The sequence below is a fragment of the Hipposideros armiger genome, unplaced genomic scaffold, assembly GCF_001890085.2.
Source record: "Hipposideros armiger isolate ML-2016 unplaced genomic scaffold, ASM189008v1 scaffold_11, whole genome shotgun sequence".
NCBI lineage: Eukaryota > Metazoa > Chordata > Mammalia > Chiroptera > Hipposideridae > Hipposideros > Hipposideros armiger.
Window position 1 is genome coordinate 3,921,382 of NW_017731361.1, and position 18,253 is coordinate 3,939,634.

The following is an 18,253-nucleotide window of genomic DNA, read 5'->3' on the forward strand; positions in this document are numbered from 1 at the left end:
CTAGAACTGAGTTTAAGAAAAGGGTTCCAAGCCAAGAGGCAGCAGTGAGGAAGGGCAGAGGGACTGAACTGGGGCTCTACTCCTTCCTTTATGGAGGGTATATGGTGGGGCAGAAGCCACCATGTATTAATCATCTCGAGGCCTGCGTCCAGTCATAGTGTCTGGCACATGATTGGCACCTTCAACTTTTCTGACAGTGTTTTGTCAGGTCAACCAGGGATTTTGCCACAGGAGAAGATGGAGGGGCCTGGATGAGAGTGAAAATAAAACAGAAACTCACACAGGAGGCTGTAAGGCAGTACTGTTTCAATGCTTTATTAACAGTTGGAAACGAACCCAACAAACTGGAGGTGATGACATCCCAGAAGCCCAAGAGGCGAGAGAGAGGTTTGCATTTTGTCCCTTTTTTTCCCCCTTTTTTTTATTAAATGCATCTTAGCAAAAGTAGATAAAAAAAGAAAGGGTCAAAGCCCCAGATGTCAGCAGGGAGAGGGAGGGGACCCAGGGAGTAGCAGGCCCCTCACACCAGTCTTTCCAGGAATAGCTCAAAGGAACTGCTGCTGTCCCTTCACACACAGGCTCTAGTAGCCAGAACCCTTCTTTCTGGCCTCATCAAGGCCCTTAGGTCTCTTCTAAGTTCCCCCTTGCTCTAACAACCATGGTTCTGGGCCAAACCCTAACAGTGCCATTCTCTCTCCCTACCTGGGTGTGGGACGATGAAGGGGGCACAAGGAGGGCAAAGTGTCACCTTGAGCCAGAGTCTGAGCTTCCTGTGGCTTGGACCACGAACAGTTTGGCCTGCCCACTGTTCAGAAGAGAGCAAGGGTCCAATGTGTGGGGGCACTCCCTGTGCCCACTTCCCCAGTGTCCAGTTAGCATCTGTACATTTGGCTTGATAAATATATTAAATTTATAAAAACTCTGTGGTCTCAGAGCTCCCACTACTCTTAGGCCTGGTTCGGCTCAACCAGAGAAGAGCTTCCTCCTGCCCCAGAACTGGATGCTGGAGAGAGAATCGGCATTGGCCTCAAGGGCCCAGAAGGCCTGAGGGCTGAGGTGGAGGTCCAGGATGGAGGCCTGTGGGGAGAAATCCCAGGACTCGGAACCTGCCATCAAAGCCTCTTGTATTATGGAGGGGAAAGGGGGAAGGAAGAGTTATTTTTCTTTAAAAAAAAAAAAATCTCATACAAAAATAGATCCATTTGCAAAACAATTTCTCAGCCAGGAGGCTCCACCTCCCATTTCCTTGGAGACAGAGGGTGAGGTGCTGGGACGGTCACAGTACAGCCCATACTCCAGATGAGATGCACCAGAGCTCCGGGAGGGCCACGAGGAGGGGCCATGGCTCAAGAGCCTGGGGCTGCTGCAGAGGGCCCAGAGAGGCAAGGGCATAAGCAGGGCCGCAGGCGTGGGCAGGTCCCACAATGTCTCTATGCCCTGCCTGCCTGCCCACAGGCTCTGGCCTAGGCCACAGTGGAACAGACAAGCGTGGTTCGGGTCCTTTTTTTTTGTTTTGGGAGGAGGTCTTTCTCAGGAAGGTGGAGTAAGGGTGGGATTTACTCCTCACTTTCTCAGAAGCCGCTCCCAATGCCACACCACTAATAAATAACAATAGCCAAGAGAAGAAAGAGCAGAGCAGAGGTGACAGCAATGAAAGGAGGGATAGAGCTCAAAGGTTCACAAGCCCCATGCTCTTCTCAGGGCCAGAGAAACCACAAAAGAAACGCACAAACCCAGCAAGACTGTTCCTATGGGAAACGCACTAGAAAGTCAGGGGCTGAGAAAGCAGGCGGGGCCTTGTCTGAGACAGGCCTCAGGGTAACAGAGAGGAGACACTTGGGGTTAAGGCAGCAAACACGGGGCCTGCTTTGGTTATGCAACAGCCGGGGTGGCCGGGTTGAGCTCAGGCCTCCTCACACTGCCCTTTCCTTCTGGCCTCCAGGTAGCTGAAGCTGTGAGTGATGGACAGAGAGCAGCAGGCCAGAGAGAAAGACGGCCAGGGTGGAGGGAGCGGCCACCCCACAGGAACATCTCCACGGCCCTTTAGGCACATGCTGCAGGGCAGGACAGTCTGGGGCTCCACTGAGGAACTGCGTGGCCACAGGGCCCAGCTTAGCTTGCTCGGCCAACCAACTCCTTGGTTTCCTCCAGGATTGTGGGGACTCCCTCATTGATCTTGGGCACCTTGGAGGCAACAGCAGTCATGGCATCGTCCTTGGTCAGCTCCGAGGCTAGCAGAGATGTGACTGCACACCCGGCCTTCCTATTGGCTGCAAGAGAAGACATATGCGATCACGTCCATGGAAGGACTGGCTTCTAAGCCCTTTCAAACTCTAGGGCAGACATTCAGCCAGAAGCCATGCAAGTGTGGCTGCTCTGTCCGGTTCACAGAGGCCCTTATTTTGAAGGAGGGGCAGAGATCCAAGAAGATGTGAAAGACACCCTTGAGGGGGCGGGGGTGCAGAGAATAGAAGAGAGTATGGTGCAGGCAGGAGAATGAGCTGTGCTCTTGCTTTCCTGTGTGAAAATAGTCTAAAGGTTTGAATATAGCTAGACAGACAGAACAGGGTTCATGTGTTAGCTATGTAACAGAGAGGAAGTACTGAAAATTGGTTTTCTCATTGTAATGTTTTGGAATTAAATAGTTCAAGCTTGGTAAACAGTATTATTTTTGTTTTCTTGGCAGTTCCTAGGAAGCTCCTTGGCCAAAACCACTTTCAGTCAGCCCTGGGAGGCTGTCCCCAACAGAGGAAGGCCTTCAGCAGGCCGCCGGAGGACTTGGGCAGAGGAGCCGCGGCCACACACTGATATCACATGCCTGTCACATTTGCATGTGTTCCACTAGCCCCCTCGCTCCCCAGATGCCCACATGCCCAGCTTTCTCCCACCTCCTCAAGGGCAGCAGCTGCGATTCAATGCCAAGGGCCCTACACACTGTGTATGTGTGTCGGGGGGGAGGGGTCATGGGTAATGAAAGGTAGGTCGGAGAAGGCAGAGCTGGGGTCAGGGATGGCCAGGAGAGGCCCCCACGAGGAAATCTCAGCCCAGCGGGCTTATGGGATTGTGAAGCTCCAGCTGTCATCCGAAACAGGAATAGAAGAACCAATCAATCCATGAGTTTCTGTTCTAACTGCTGGGAGCCACCCCCGAGACTCTCATATTCATTAATGGAATCCAGATTTATGGCCCCAGCATCCTCAACAAGAAGGCAGTTCCTTGGGACCATGCCCATCTCATGCTGTCTGCTTCTTCCCGTGCCCTCCTTGGAAGCAGCATGGAGAGACCGCATGTACACAGATTTGGCTGCCTGGGGTGAAAGAAGCCAGACACAAAAGACCACATATGCTATAATTCCATTTCTATGAAATGTCTAAAATGGGCAAATCCAGAGAGACAGAAAGTAGATTAGCAGTTGCCAGGGGTCTGGGGCAGGCGGGAATGGGAAGAGACTGCTAATGGTATGGGGTTTCCTTTTGGGATGATGAAAATGTTCTGGAATTAGATAGTGGTGATGGGTGCACAACCTTGTGAACATACTAAAAAACACTGAATGATACACTTTAAAAGGGTGAATTTTACGCAAAAAAATCTAGCTTGCTGCATCATGAGAAAGCTGAGTGGAGAAAGCAGTGCCTAAGCCTTAAAGGAGCAGTGCCCTAGCTCTCCTCCATGCAGACTGCAGGACGCGGGCAGCTGCGGGACGGGATCATGCAGGACGAGGTCCAGGGGAGCTGGTGAACAGAGCCCCCCGAGCCTCCGCCTTCTCTAGACCAGCCCAAAACTTTAGAAGGGGTGGGAGCCAAACAGGGTCAGAGGGCCCCAGTCGTCCCCAGGGCTGTTAGCTTCTCTGCAAAAACATGACCCAGGGCCACTGCATTCACACGGCTAAGCCTACCTGTAGGTCAGCAGGGGCACACAGATGCCTACAGGTTACCAACTAACTTACAGGCCGCCTCCTCCTCCCAGAGGCCCAAGGGATTGTCTAACAGGACACAAGAGGAGAACGAACAGTGAAGGCCCTGACTGACAGATATGAGGCCCACCTGATTCCAGGTGGAAGGTGCGTGACCTAGACTCTGGGGCTGTCACATGACCCACAGCCTCGGTGACTGACCGCTGGAGGGGAACAGCAGCGCACTGGGGTGTAACTAGGATGTATATACACTTGTACACACATGTATACACGTCTCCTGTCTTCCTTCTTAGTCTCCCCAGCACATTCTTCCTCAGACCCACTTAGTTTCTACTTTTTTCTGAAATACTTCCTTCTCTAGTCCCTACTTCTCATGTCCGGAAAGACAGTGCTAATATCCCTTTATTGCTCTTTTGAATTCAGTCTCTGGCAGTTAAAAAAATTCTACGTGTGTGTGTGTGCGCGCGCGCGTGTGTGTGCACGCGCGTGTACATTGAAATAATTTCTGACTCCAGACCCCGGGAAAAAGAACACTGGGCCTCTGCGCCTTCGGGGACACTTGTCCTGGGGGAGGTCAGAGTTCAAACGTGGCACATCTTAAGCTGTTTCTCTCTTTGGTTTCTTCCTCTAGACTCAGAAGATACCAGTTGTACCTAATCAAGCAGTGTTTCTAGATTTTTCTAGATTAAAAAAGCTTCTGATGCATTACAGATTTCATAAAAATTGGGAGTCTATGGTAGGTGGGGAGAAGACCAAAACTTCCCTTTTAAGCCTAGAACGTAGGTATACTAGGGATGGAAACGGCGTGGTCTAAGGGCAGCATCAGAAATGAGAAACTCTTGGGCTGGCCAAGTGGCGCGATGGTTAAGAACTGGCTTGGGACGCCAGAGGGCCCCGGTTCGGATCCCACATATGAGGGCCAGTGACACTGCCCTCTACAGCTAAGATGCTGAACAACAGCTCAACCTGGAGCTGGGCTGCCCTGAGTCGCCGGCAACGGGCGTAGGCTGCAGTCCCTGCTGCAGTGGGTTGCCATGGGCTACCGTGTGTAGCCAGCAGCCAGCGTGAGCGGCCAGCAGCCGCCGTGAGCAGCCGTCCAGAAGCCGGCGACTGATCTGCCTTGCCCAGGAAGAGCGCAATGATGGTGCCAACTTGGGCCAGTGAAGCAACGTCCTCCACAACTAGACTGAAGAACAAAACGACAGCAACTTGTCTGTTCCCCTTCCCCCAATTCCCCAGCACTGTTCCCATCCCCCCAATTCCCCAATTAAAAAAAAAATCTTAAAAAAAAAAAAAAAAAGAAATGAGAAACTCTTGTCAGAACTGGGAACAGGATCAAGGAACCCGGCTTCCACTCTGTCTTCAGAGCCACTATGATGCTGAATAGTTGGAACAATCCAGAAAAACTGCCCCTTACCCCTCCTCTCCCTAGCTTCAGTACTTGTTAAGACTATTGAAAAGTAGCCACAAGCAGCAGATACATATTTTGACTATCTGGGATCACAGAGGATTATTAACTCCTAAGAGAACAGTCCCACAGATTATGGGGAAAAGGGAACAACCCTGAGACACTGGTCAAAGCTCTCCAAGAAGTCAGGGGCGGGCTAGGGTAAAAACGCCAGCAAAACCAACCAAATAACACCAGTAGAGGCGAATTAGAAAAAGGTTAATGGTTTGGAAAAAGACGTTTATAAAATGCAATCTAGGAACTACTACTAAAGAGGAAGTGTTCTTGTTAATAAGCTTCCTTAGGGAAGAGGAAACTAGGACAGATGGGGCAATCATTACCATCCTAAAGAACTCATTATTGTCTAAAACTCTGCTAATTATAATTCCTGTCCTATTTTTACAAAAGTGGAGGGAGAATAACTGGTGGTATAGGAAATACTCTTAACCTTCTACAGACAGGTGGTCATCAGAAAGCTCCCTGAGGCAATTTTTCCATGTCCAGGGCTCTCCTGGCTGGAAGGTATGAAAGAGTATTTCTGGCCTACACAGAAGAGTCACTCATCTCCTGTCCAATCATGTACACTTACTGGAAATAGCAGTGGACTTGGCTTTGCACGCGTGGGCTACAGTTCTGGCTCTACCATTAGCCAGCTCTATGGACCTGGGCAAGGCCTTACCTGGGTCTTATTACCTGTGAGGTGGTGAGATGCTAATCACTAGAAGGCTTTAGAGTGTTTCGCAACTCTAAGGTTCTATTAGTGTAGGTGGAAGCTTCAGGGAAGCTGGGAAGTGGCAAAGGAAAGGAAAGGGAGAGAGGCATGAATTTCTTTCTTCCCTTGACTTTTATCCCAGTGAGCAGATGGCCTGTATGTAAGAGGCCACAATTCAGACATGGAGATAAAGTTGAGTCATTAAAACCACAAGCAGACTCAATCATCGGCCTGAAATAGTAGCAGTAATACAATCACATGGATTCTTCCCCTTGACACTCAAACCATTGTTCTCCCACACCATGCAGATCACAGCAGTTTACACGTCACTTTTAATGAACCAGCCCTGATAGTAACTTTCCTCTTCCAACTGCTCAATGGGTCTTTGTATACTGGTCACTCCCGCAGGTCTCCAGAGACAGAAGATTTTTTTTAACATTTCTTTAAATCCTAGGGAAGGCTAGTGTCTTTGAATAGGGACAGCTGCCTCTCTCAGACTGAGAAGGGCTGAGAGGCAGATCTGCTTGATAGGGCTTCAGCTTTCTGCCTCAAAGCAATGGGCCAGGAGAACAGTTAGAGGCAGCCAAGCAACCAGCTAAATCCAGTAGCCACCGAGGGAAACCCATAGCCATCAGAGCCTTTATAGTTTAAGAATCGGGTCATCTGGGTCCAGCCTGTTTCTTTTCTTCTCCTCTTAATCCTATTGTCATTGTATTAAAAAATATTAAAGCTGGAAAGGACCCTAGAGGCCATTCTAGTCCAACTCTCATTTTATACATGAAGAAATTGAGTCCCAGAAACTTGTCTAAGGTAACCCAGACAGCATCAGCGTTAGACTTGACTTTGGGTCTTCTGATCTCTACCTAGTCCTATGCTCTTTGTACTCTACTTCGATGCCTAGCCTTGTATTGACATTTAACGTAAGGCCACATCACTTTATACTATGTGAATGCACCCAGGTCTAATTACCAGAGTAACTAGAAATGTCTCCCCTGAGAGATTCTCCCAGATATGTTGAGGTGTGTTTGGTGAATCCAGAGCCCCAAAAGATGAAGTTACAGGATGAACCAATTAAAAAGGTATGCAGTTCTCATATTCACCTTATTTTTGCTTCAGTATCTCCTAGGGAACAGTACTTTGACTAATTCAGGTCCTCTGCTGAAAAGTTAGGTCCCAACAGCATCCCCGCTTCCTCTGCCTTGCAATCCTGCTTTCCCAGTCGGGAAGAAGTGGAGACGGGGCCTCCCCTACACAGGGAAGCCATGGTGTCTGGCTGCCTGTGTACAGGAAGCATCTGGGATTCCAGCATACTTCCACAGGAAGAGCCTTAGAAGGGAATTCCCCACCAAAAGTCTGAGAGGACAGAGGAAAACAGTGAGATGCAATGTGCTTTCGTTTGGCTAGGAATGCCGGATGTAAGGCCACAGCACCTTATATGGTGGGTGGGAAACAATGCCGCAGAACCTCTAAAGACTGAACACAAAAGAAATACTACCAGCTGCATTCTCTACCCAAACACAGATCTATAAGACTCAAGACTGTCCCAGGAAGCTCCACCATCACCATACCCACCTCTCCTCCCCTGCAGAGAGCCTGTTGTACTCAGAGGATGCTGGACCAAGGCTAAGAGCTGTAACCAGAGATTCTGTGTAGGGAAGGCTCTGAAGTCACACACAAGCGGAAATTCCCTGCAGAAGGGAATTTCCTTCGGGGTACTGTGAGTAAGGGTAGAAACAGGCAGTTGGCCATTACAGATGGAATGCACAGTGACCTACAACATTTGGGCCAGGACACCGAGTTTATGTGAGCCAGCATGCTATCTACACCCTTGGCTCTCAGGTCCCCTTTCCAGGCTGTGGCAGGTACCAGAAGCCCTACAGACACCACTGTGAATAGCTAAGCTCTGGCCAAAGCAACTGCACAACTGCTCCCCTTTACAATAACCTTAAAGCTCATATCAAACAGGCCTACAAATGCGCCACAGCTCCAACTCCCTCGGAAGCAGGACCCTTAGCGATCTCTTTTCTGTACTTCCCACCCCTCAGCCTAGGAAAGAGGCCATTTTCTAGCCCCAATGGAACTTCACTGACACAGCGGTGCAGGTCAACATGAGAGGTAGCCTTGGCTATACCTTCTTTTGGACTAGTCTGTAGGTCACTACACTTCCTTCAAAAGAAACTTATCCGCTGATCCTTCCTCATACTAATGCCTGGATCATTTGTCCTCCTATCCCCATAATTCTTAGAGGCTCCAGCTCCACATAATCCATTTAAATTTTTTGACGGTTGGGAGAGGAGGTTGCAGGGCAGTAAACAGGGAAGGCAAGGGCAGTGGGGGCTGACTGCACCCAACCATACGGGAGTTCTCACACATAGCAGTCCTGCCATTGAGATGCTCCTCTGTAGCTGGGGAAAATGATGCCTAATCTTCTTCTCTATAGGATTTTATATTTTCTATTACTCTCTATCTCTTCTGCTTGTGAAGCTGAGAGTAATTTGACTTATTTTTTCTATTTCCTACATCTAATGTACTTGCTTTTTGATCAATTTTTGTTCATACACTCAAATGGTTTGCTTGTTCCAGGTTTCTGCTTCAAGGATAGGGAGAAATGCAAGAATAATCAAATGTAGCTGACTGCTGCCAGTCCCTGAAGCCCTAGTTCTCCTAGTTAGTACTTTCTAACATGGGAGGAGGAAGACTAGACAATCCACTCTCGAGGCAGGTACTATTGTGGTGAAATTTCTAAACCCTTAGAGCATCGTTGACCAGCTCTTCGACCCAAGAGAAGCAGGACCAGGAGCAGAGAAGCCTCACCGCCTTCAACATGGGGAAGGCTCCATTTGCTTACTTACCCTGACGGGGTCCTCTCTTTCGTCGGAATGCTGCACCTGACTGCAGAGCCTCTAGAAGACTGTCCATCACACCTGTTTCGTCACCTTCTGTCATGAACAAAGATGGAGATGTAAGCTCTTCAGGCCGAGCAGCACGCATGTGTTGAATCCCACAAAAACGCATGGCGACTGCTTGGCTTTCCCTCACCCAGGTGGCCGGGGGCTCAGAGCAGACAGAGGGCTCAGCCTCAAGCCTTAGTTAGCCCATGTTTACTTGTGTTTGTTTGAAAATGGTTAAAACAAAAGGTTTCACTGCAAACCTTGGGATATTTTCCCACAGTGACCTCCTTCCCATCAAATCAGGACAGCACAGAGCACTGCAGGACCACCCAACTCCAATACCCAGATCAGTACAGACTGGGATTATGACATTAATAAGGAACTATATCACTCTCTCTTTATCCTGAAGTGTTTCACTCCAATTTACATACATCTTTCGTGGATAGCCTGGTTCCAGTTTCAGAGCAGGGCTGAGGAAAGATGCGAGACCACTGATCAAGGGTACATTTCATGAAAGTACTGCCCCCAGTGGCTGCATCTCCTCGAAGCCAGCAAGGCATCTGAGAGGAGCTTCCAGACTGAATACAAAGAGTTAATATAGAATCCTTTTTCCAGCCTGGCTCTGTTTCCATGGCAACAGTGCAGGGAGGTGAAATCTGAAACTATGAAATCCCAAGGAGCCTGGAGGCAGCTAGCTACAAGGCTGGGTTCACTGCTCCCAGCGCCACCTGCTGGCTCAACATCACCAGTGCAACTGACCTACATTCCAACCTCATTTGCTTGCCCTGGGGACCCTGGGCCAGGCAGGGTGAGGTGGCTGGGCTTCCTGATGATGAGGTACAGCCCTCATCCCACATGTTAGCTGGACTCTACCTTTCTCTAGTGCTTCCTGGACAGTACCTGGGGGCAAACCACAGAGGCCTGGGGAGAATGGGTGAAGGTGAAGGATACTTGGTGTGGGCTTTCATAGCATTATTAGAACAAAATTTGTGGCTTATGTACAAATGAGCTAAGAGCAGGGAATTGCTCTTAGAAGATAGAAACGTAGGCTGTTCCTGCTGCTTCAGCCCCCTGATCTTACCACAACAGGAGCTGCCAAAGAAAGTCCCTGGGAGCAAGAAGTGTTAGAGCAGCCCTTGCCTCTTGTGCTCAGCAAAGCACTGATTCTTGCCACACCCAGCAGCCCTGGGGAACCACTTCACTTAGATGGCTCGTAGTTTCTCAAGTTCAAGAAGGGTGGCATGAACTCAGTGCCGCGCACACTGTATGCTCTATTTCCCCTGGAGCAGCCAGAGGGGGGCAGGGAATCGGCAGCAGGAAAGAAGCAGAGACAGGAAACAGAGGGCCAGTAATTGAGGCCATATGTTTCAACAAAGACACGCTTCTGGTAGTAAAATAGAGATTCTGCTGAAGAAAGAAGAGGGTAGCTAGCTCCCCTGCCCCTTTCCAGAAGTTCAATTCATTTACAATCTGATAGGTGTGTACGACTGTGCTGTGAGGTACTGGGGACACAGTACCTAGTGAAATAAGCAGAAAGGGAGGGCAAGCCACCATTAAAAGACAGGAGCAGGACTAGGAAAACATTTTTGGGAAAAGAACAAAAGATTTAGTAGAGGGTACAAACACAGGCCGGAGGCACTTGGGACAGGCAGAAGGCAAGAGTATGTGTTGCAGCAATCCTCGAATCACTAGGGAGATGAGACATAGTGCAGGAACCAGCCGAGGAGACAAGAGGACTTGCGCAGAGATCTGGCCTGTGCATGTCACCAAGCTGGGGCTAAAGTCCAGCCTCAGGAGAGGAACTCAGACATGAGCTGTTCTCTCTGGCCTCTAGATTCCAGACACAGGAGCCTTCCAAATGTGCCTGTGCCGCCCCGTCAGTGCTTCCCCGCCACTGCTTACCCGCATTCATGTCTATGAGTTGCTCTCTCTTCTGCTGCTTCTCCAGCCGTTCTTTCTCTGCCTTCTCCTTGGCCAGCTTTGCTCGCCGCATCTTTTCCTCTGTCTCCCGCCGCTTCTGGTTTTCCTTGACTGCTTGCTGTGGGGAGAAAAACACAACACGTGGGCATGTACACATTCACACCTATGCACACCTACCACCAACCAACATGAACTCAGTGGGAAGTGAAAAATGTCCACAAGAGAGTCAGTCAGCAGGTATCCCCTGCTCACCACAAACATTGTCTTAAAGTTGTGCAGATCCATGAAGAATTCTTCCACAGACAGCTTCTTGGGGTCAAAGAGGAAGTACTCGCCCAGCTCCTTATAGAGGGTCTCCATGTTAGAGTGCATCATCCGCAGCTTGTTATACTGCTCCTGTGCATCCTTCACAAAGCTGTGCAACCAAGGAGTAAAGGACCAATGCCAAGAAGCAGACCCGCTTCTCCACCCACAGGAGGACTCAAAGGTGCATGCTGGGATGCATGAGGGTGTTCAATACAGCACTGTTTATAAAAGCAAAAGCCAGAAGCAATCTAAATATCCAAACCAGGGGAATGGTAAACCATAAACTATGGTACACCTATAGGAAGGGAGGTGGCAATTAAAAAAGAGGATGTTCAGCATATACTGCTGTAGAAACAGGGCTAGGATATTATGGGCAAAAAGCAACACAATGCAATGTTTGTTTAAAATAAATTCATCAGGTGCAAATCAGAAAGAAGCCCAGTGGCAGTGGTTACCTTTGGGAAAGGAAGAGAGGGAGGGAATGTGTGTGTGTAGAGACGGAGCAGAGAGTACAGGATCAAGGTGACCTTTAGGTGATCTGCTTCCCATCATAACAATGAGGGTACATTCAAGGGATATGTATTTAGGGGCAGCCAGTTAGTCCAGTTGGTTAGAGTGTAGTGCTCATAACGCCATGGTTGCCGGTTCAATCCCCACATGGGCCACTGAGTTGCGCCCTCCACAACTCGATTGAAACAACTACTTGACTTGGAGCTGATGGGTCCTGGAAAAACACACTGTTCCCCAATAAAATTTAAAAAAGAAACAAAAGTATGTATTTAATGGAAAAAACTATTGTAACAGGGAAAAATTGTACATTACCAGATTTATGCTATTGCCCTCTCCCCCACCCGTGGGAAGTTCTTTCCCTTCTTAGAGGGCAGCTCCCTTTTTTCAAGAAAGGATATAGTCATTTTTTCAACAAACTTGTCTTTCTCATCCGTGGCAGCTGGGAAATTCTGAACATCACGTTCCACGTCAGAAATTTGTTTCTTCATCTGATCTAGATTCTTTTGCAAGTTTTCAGCAGAAACTAAAAGAAAAACAAAAACAGACAGCAAGTGCTTACTAAATCCAGTCTCCAGACCCATAACATCTGCCGTTCAGGCCCAGCTCCAGTCTGTACATACTGCTGGTACTTAATTAGCTTAGTTCTCCAAGTACTCTCGTTGTTTCACACATCTTTCCAGTGAAACTGTAAATTACTTGATGATTGAGCCTCTAGTTCCCTCCACAAGTTGTACAGTACTGAGAAGAGAAGCTTCATTTAATTTAACAAGAATCTATGAACTCCCCTGGGATCTTACTCTTATTTTACTTTAGAGAACAGGGTTTTTGGTAGGAAGGAGACATGCATAGAAATATAGAGGCAGGGCAGAAATCTGTTCTCGTTTCTACTGAATGATGCTTTTTCTTTGCCTAGTTCCAGGATGGTGAGGCCTGGTTTTTGTTAATCCAGTCTATGCTTTCTGAAAGAGAATCACCGTCGCCCTAGACTAAAAACACCTGCCTTTCTTCCAGTTGCTTTTGGTGTTTGATGTTTCCCTAGGAAGGGAAAGAATGTTTTCCACTTTCCACATGGAGGCCTCGCTTCTGCCTGATGCTGTTCCCTTGTGGCTTAGACATCACGCCTATACCCTCTCTCATTCCCACTTGAAACCGTCTGAACTGAAAATGATCTCAAATCTAGACCGTGTCCTATTTTCCTCCCCATGCAGAGATCTGTGGGGCTTTGGAAACGCCTTCTAGCTACACCCCAACCTGCCCCACCTCGGCTGGCTTTCTCCACATGGGCGAGCTCATCTGGAAACTTGAGGACATCAGGATAGTCATTCTCACACAACTCAGCCAAGAAGTGCAACAATGTCATCTTCTGATCTGCGGACTTGGTATCTCGAAGCTTGGGGAGGAGGAGAAATTGTTAGTCCCGACGCACCCAAGATCACCTCAGGCCAACAGCAGTTTGCCACAGCGGGCTCGTAGAGGCCAGCAGCCTTCCCTTCTGTCATCCTGCCCTAACCCTCTGGCTCACCTTACAGAGGAAGCTGATATTGAAGCCAAAAGCCCCCGCATTCCTGGAGCCAGCATTCATGTAGTTGCCGACAAGCAAGGTAATCTCCAGAAGGCTGGAGAAGTTCTGGCTCTTTCGCAACTCTTCACATGCGGCTGTTACAGAAACGATCTCTGGCTTGATATTCTCCACTTGCTCACTGAACTGCAGCCTGAAGAGGATGGCATTGAGGCGAGGCCGCAGGCGGGGCACAGTGCCCATCTGGGGGAAAGAGACACCGTGAAAGCCAACATGGACTGAGAAATAAGAAAAAGGAAAGATCCAGGCTTGAGCCTCCCATGGGAGGATCTGAGTTCCAGAGTAGGAAGGAGACAGAGAAAGATCAAATTCGTAACAGGATAAGATGCAAGGAGCAAATGCCTGGCTGCTCTTGGGAGGAAGGAACACAGGGATCGGAGATGAGCCTTGTGCCACAGGCCTACTCACCACCACGCCAAACTGCTCGGACTCGGCTAGATCGTTGTATTCGTCCTTCAGCTCGGAAAGCATTTTTAACTGCTCTGGCTCTGGCATCTGCTTGATGAGGTTCTGAAAGACAGAAGGGACCGTCTCAGGTGGAGGAGGATGAGGTGACGGCTTGAGCCTCCTGTCGGTCCCTCACTCTGCCCAAGGACCACTAAGAAGGAAACATGGGCAGGGGAGTGAGGGGTGGGGGCAAAAGCAGCTACTGACATGGCAGGACTTTTGAAAACTATACCACAAATAGCCTGACTACCAGAGAGAGGGAAGCTTACCCAAAGCTAGCATTCTTTAGGTCAATAATGCTACAGGAAAATCCTCATCCTCTTAGCGGAGAGGAGGAGAGGCTAGTGGACAGCGATGCAGGGCCAGCTCCCACAGGATGACCTTGCTCCTTACCTGGATCATAGACTCAGTCAGAACGGCCTCATTCACCTCCAGGATGACATTCTTAATCTCTTGGTAGGGCATGCGGAAGGAACCCAAAAAGATGGCTGCCAGAAAATGAGATACAAAGACATGTTCTTCTCAGTCTCTTCCTGCTTCCAGCCCATCCTACACACCTATGCTGCACCATTTTCCTAAAAGTGCTCTTTTAAAGTCACTATCAGAAACCTCCACCAGCTCCTCACTGCTGATACAGTGAAAATCCAAGTTCCTGAGTCCAGTTAAGGTTTTCACCTCCCAGCTTTCTTTCTCATTATCCCCACATTTATGTCACATGCCAGCCACATTGTTCCAGGCACCATGTTCTACAAACACTGTTGGCTCCGCCTTTGCTCCCAGGAAGTCTTTGATCTTCTCTCTCTCTCTCTCTCTCTCTCTCCACACACACACACACACACACACACACACACACACACACCCCAAAGATGTTCACCCCACTCTATTTTATTCCCCACTCCCATGACTCCATCCTCAAAGCTACCATTGCCTAGAAGTGCTCTGATCTTAACTGCCATATCCCATTTCCTAACAAACACTTCCTGTCCTTCTAGCTCTCTCACAAATATCTAAATTGGCTCTTCAACCTCATCAGAGAGAGATGGGTCTCTCTCTCTCTCTCCCTGGCAAGAGTGCTGACCATTCCATTTTCTCTGAATGTATCCGCTCCACTTTGCCTTCTCTATTTAATCTAGACTCTACAATCTATCACTTCACTCTCTCCTATTACTCCCATTCCTACCCCTACTTCTATTCTCTCGTTTTCTTCTCCTCCAGGCCCCGATTAATCCAGCCCTCTCATTTCTCCCCTCTTACAGTAAAAACTGCAGATCGGAATCTACGACTTTGTGCTGGCACCAGTGAGAGCTGGGGTCTCAGTGCTGCCTGCTAACCCTTCTAGTGTCCCTCGTCCATGCTCTCCAGGCTGCCTTTGCAGCTCTGCCAAAAGATCCCCCTTCTCCCAGCTGTTCCATCACCTCCGCATTTGTTCTAAGATCTTGCTGAGAAAAACTGAAGCCGTTGGTTAAATTACTTGCTAAGCTTTCTCTTATGCCACTTACAAATTGAGCATTAGGGGCCCTCAGTTGGAGCCAGACAAGAAACGGCTTGGGTAAGGACTACTTTGGAATCATCTAGAAGAAAACTTGCGCCAACATGTCTGTAAACTTATCAGCAACTATACCCATGTACTCATCCTTTCCTCATGTTTCAGCAGAACAGGTGGCCCTAAGGACCTTTCCCTTCAGCATATATACATAATCAAGTTTCTCCTATCTTAAGAAAACAAAAACAAAAACCTCCCTGACCCAATATTCCTAATTATCAACTTCCTTCTTTCCTTCACTTTATTGTCTACTCCATGTGAAATATAATACTTAACCACAATCTACATACATAATCTCATTTAACCCTATCCACAATATCCTATAAGTTTGTATTCTTAGCCTCATTTGACATTAAAAGAAACTAATATATACTTCAAGAAGTTAAGCTAGGGCCGGCCGAATGGCTCAGTTGGTTAAGAGCTCGCTCAAGAGTTTGAGCTCTGAGCAACAGCGGTTCGAGGCCAGCCCGAGCTGAGCAGCCGCTAAGCTGCCAATAGGTAGCAGGATGGCTCAGCTAAAAAAAAAAAAAAAAAAAAAAAAGAAGTTAAGCTACCCATCCAAGGTCACAGTGCTACTAAAGGTTGGGGCCCGGATTAAAATATTATACAAATGGATTCCAGAGCCTCTGTTCTTAGCGCCTATGTTACACTGAAATTATTCTTGCCTCGGCTACTGATTTTCTAATGCCAAAGCCAAAATATACTTTTCCTATCCTGATTTTACTTGACTCTTGTCTTCAACTGATACTATGGGCTACTCCCACTTCTTAGAACCATTTCATACTATATTTTTATTGCTGCTCCTTTTCTTTGCGGTCTCCCTCCCTCCCCTTTTTTTTTTTAAACCATTTTTTTTTTAAAGATTTTTATTGGGGAATTGGGGGGATGGGAACAGCACTGGGGAATTGAAGGGGAACAGACAAGTTGCTGTCGTTTTGTTCATCAGTCTAGTTGTGGGGGACATTGCTTCACTGGCCCAAGTTGGCACCATCATTGCTCTTCCTGGGCGAGGCAGATCAGTCGCCGGCTTCTGGACAGCTGCTCACTGCGGCTGCTGCCCGCTCACGCTGGCTGCTGGCTACACACAGTAGCCCATGGCAACCCACTGCAGCAGGGGCTGCAGCCTACGCCTTCGCCGGCGACTCACAGCAGCCCAGCTCCAGGTTGAGCTGTTGTTCAGCATCTTAGCTGTGGAGGGCAGTGTCACTGGCCCTCATATGTGGGATCCGAACTGGGGCTCTCTGGCGTCCCAAGCCAGTTCTTAACCATCGCGCCACTCGGCCAGCCTCTCCCTCCTTTTTTACTTGCCCATTAAATATCAATGGCCTCCAAAGCAATCTCATGGCTTTAGTTATGACTCATATGCTATCTCCAAAATTCATATCTCCAACCAGACCTTCCTGTTGATGTCTACACACAAATGCCTAATACACCCATCCTTTTGGAAGAGTCCCACAGGCATCTTAAATTCTATCCTAAATGAAGTCATTCATTTCTACCCACCACCCTGCCATCTCTCACCTATGTCCACCACCTACCACTTCTCCCACAAAAGACAGAGAATCTGCTCCTGCCAAATTTTCCTTTTCACTAAATGGTACCACTCTCTATAGAATGATCTAAACCCAAGAAAACATCGCCTTAATCCCCTTAGTCAATCACTAAATTCTACTGATTCTATCTGATTATCTTCTGCCTTCCTATTCATTCTTACTATAATCTCAGGCCCTGATCATCTCTGACCTAGTTAAAGCAACAAAATAACTCATCTCTCTGCCTACAGTCTTCCCCTGTCCTAGCAATGTAGCCTCAAAATCACTGCTGAAGTAGCCTCCCCCAAAATCACATAGGGTTGTATCATTCACTTTCCTGATTAGAATCCCTTCAATAACTTCCACAGCTTTCAGGATCAAATATATACTTCTTAGCCTAAGCCCACCAGAATTTGTTATGACCTCGCCTCTATCTATTCCTTGAAAGCTTCTTCTCCCCCCACGCCCCCCACACATGGACTTTACTCAGCTGTACTTAACAACTTGCAGTTCCAGAACTGTATGATGTTATCTCATGCCTCTGTGCCTTCATACAGGCTGATCCCTCCGCCTGAAACGAGCCAGCCCTCACCCTTCACTTAACTCACTATTAATAGTTCTTTCAACTCAGCTTAAGCAGTACTTCCTTTAGAATGATCTCTAGGAAGTGCTCCCTCCAATATGCCCCCCCACTTGATTTAGATGACCCCTTTCCTAGTGCTCTCATAAGCATCCTAGTACTTACCTCTCTGTGCTATTGCCATTATTTATTTTTCTCTCTCCACCAGACGTATGGTTCATGAGGATAGGGACTATGCCTCACTCAGTTTTGTATCCCCAGCACATAAAAGGCACTTAATAATTTATGAATCACTAAATTACATCTCCTAGACCATCCTACCCTAAACTAATCTCAATTCTTTTCCTGGTTTTCATATATCGGTATCACTCAATTGGAAATAATAATGCACTACCCCCCCCATCTTGTGTCATGTTCTAAAATAACAATTACTGGGCCGGCCGAGTGGTGCGTTGGTTAAGAACTGACTTGGGATGCCAGAGGGCCCCGGTTTAGATCCCACATATGAGGGCCAGTGACACTGCCCTCTACAGCTAAGATGCTGAACAACAACTCAACCTGGAGCTGGGCTGCCATGGGTCGCCGGCGATGGAGTAGGCTGCAGTCCCCTGCTGCATTGGGCTGCCATAAGCTACTGTGTGTAGCCGGCAGCCAGCGTTGAGCGGCCAGCAGCCACCATGAGCGGCTGTCCAGAGGCCGGCGACTGATCTGCTTTGCCCGGGAAGAGTGCAATGATGGTGCCAGCTTGGGCCAGTGAAGCAACATCCTCCACAACTAGACTGAAGAACAAAACGATAGCAACTTGTCTGTTCCCCTTCCCCCGATTCCCCAGCGCTGTTCCCCTCCCCCAATTCTCCAATAAAATCTTAAAAA

General features: G+C 48.3%; 1 protein-coding gene across 2 annotated transcripts in view; it reads right to left on the reverse strand.

Moving 5' to 3' along the window:
* Positions 1-289: 289 nt before the first annotated feature.
* Positions 290-18,253, reverse strand: part of DIAPH1 (diaphanous related formin 1) — a 96,188-nt gene continuing 78,224 nt past the window's right edge. Inside the window, exons 20-28 of one of the 2 annotated variants that reach the window (XM_019662930.1) lie at positions 14,119-14,213; positions 13,687-13,788; positions 13,222-13,461; positions 12,960-13,089; positions 12,098-12,222; positions 11,136-11,300; positions 10,866-11,001; positions 8,925-9,011; positions 290-2,270 (exon numbers count right to left, since the gene is read on the reverse strand). In XM_019662930.1, the coding sequence (XP_019518475.1) occupies positions 2,113-2,270; positions 8,925-9,011; positions 10,866-11,001; positions 11,136-11,300; positions 12,098-12,222; positions 12,960-13,089; positions 13,222-13,461; positions 13,687-13,788; positions 14,119-14,213 (1,238 nt within the window). In that variant the 3' untranslated portion in view covers positions 290-2,112. The remainder of the gene's footprint in view (positions 2,271-8,924; positions 9,012-10,865; positions 11,002-11,135; positions 11,301-12,097; positions 12,223-12,959; positions 13,090-13,221; positions 13,462-13,686; positions 13,789-14,118; positions 14,214-18,253) is intronic. The other variant, XM_019662938.1, reaches the window with a different exon arrangement.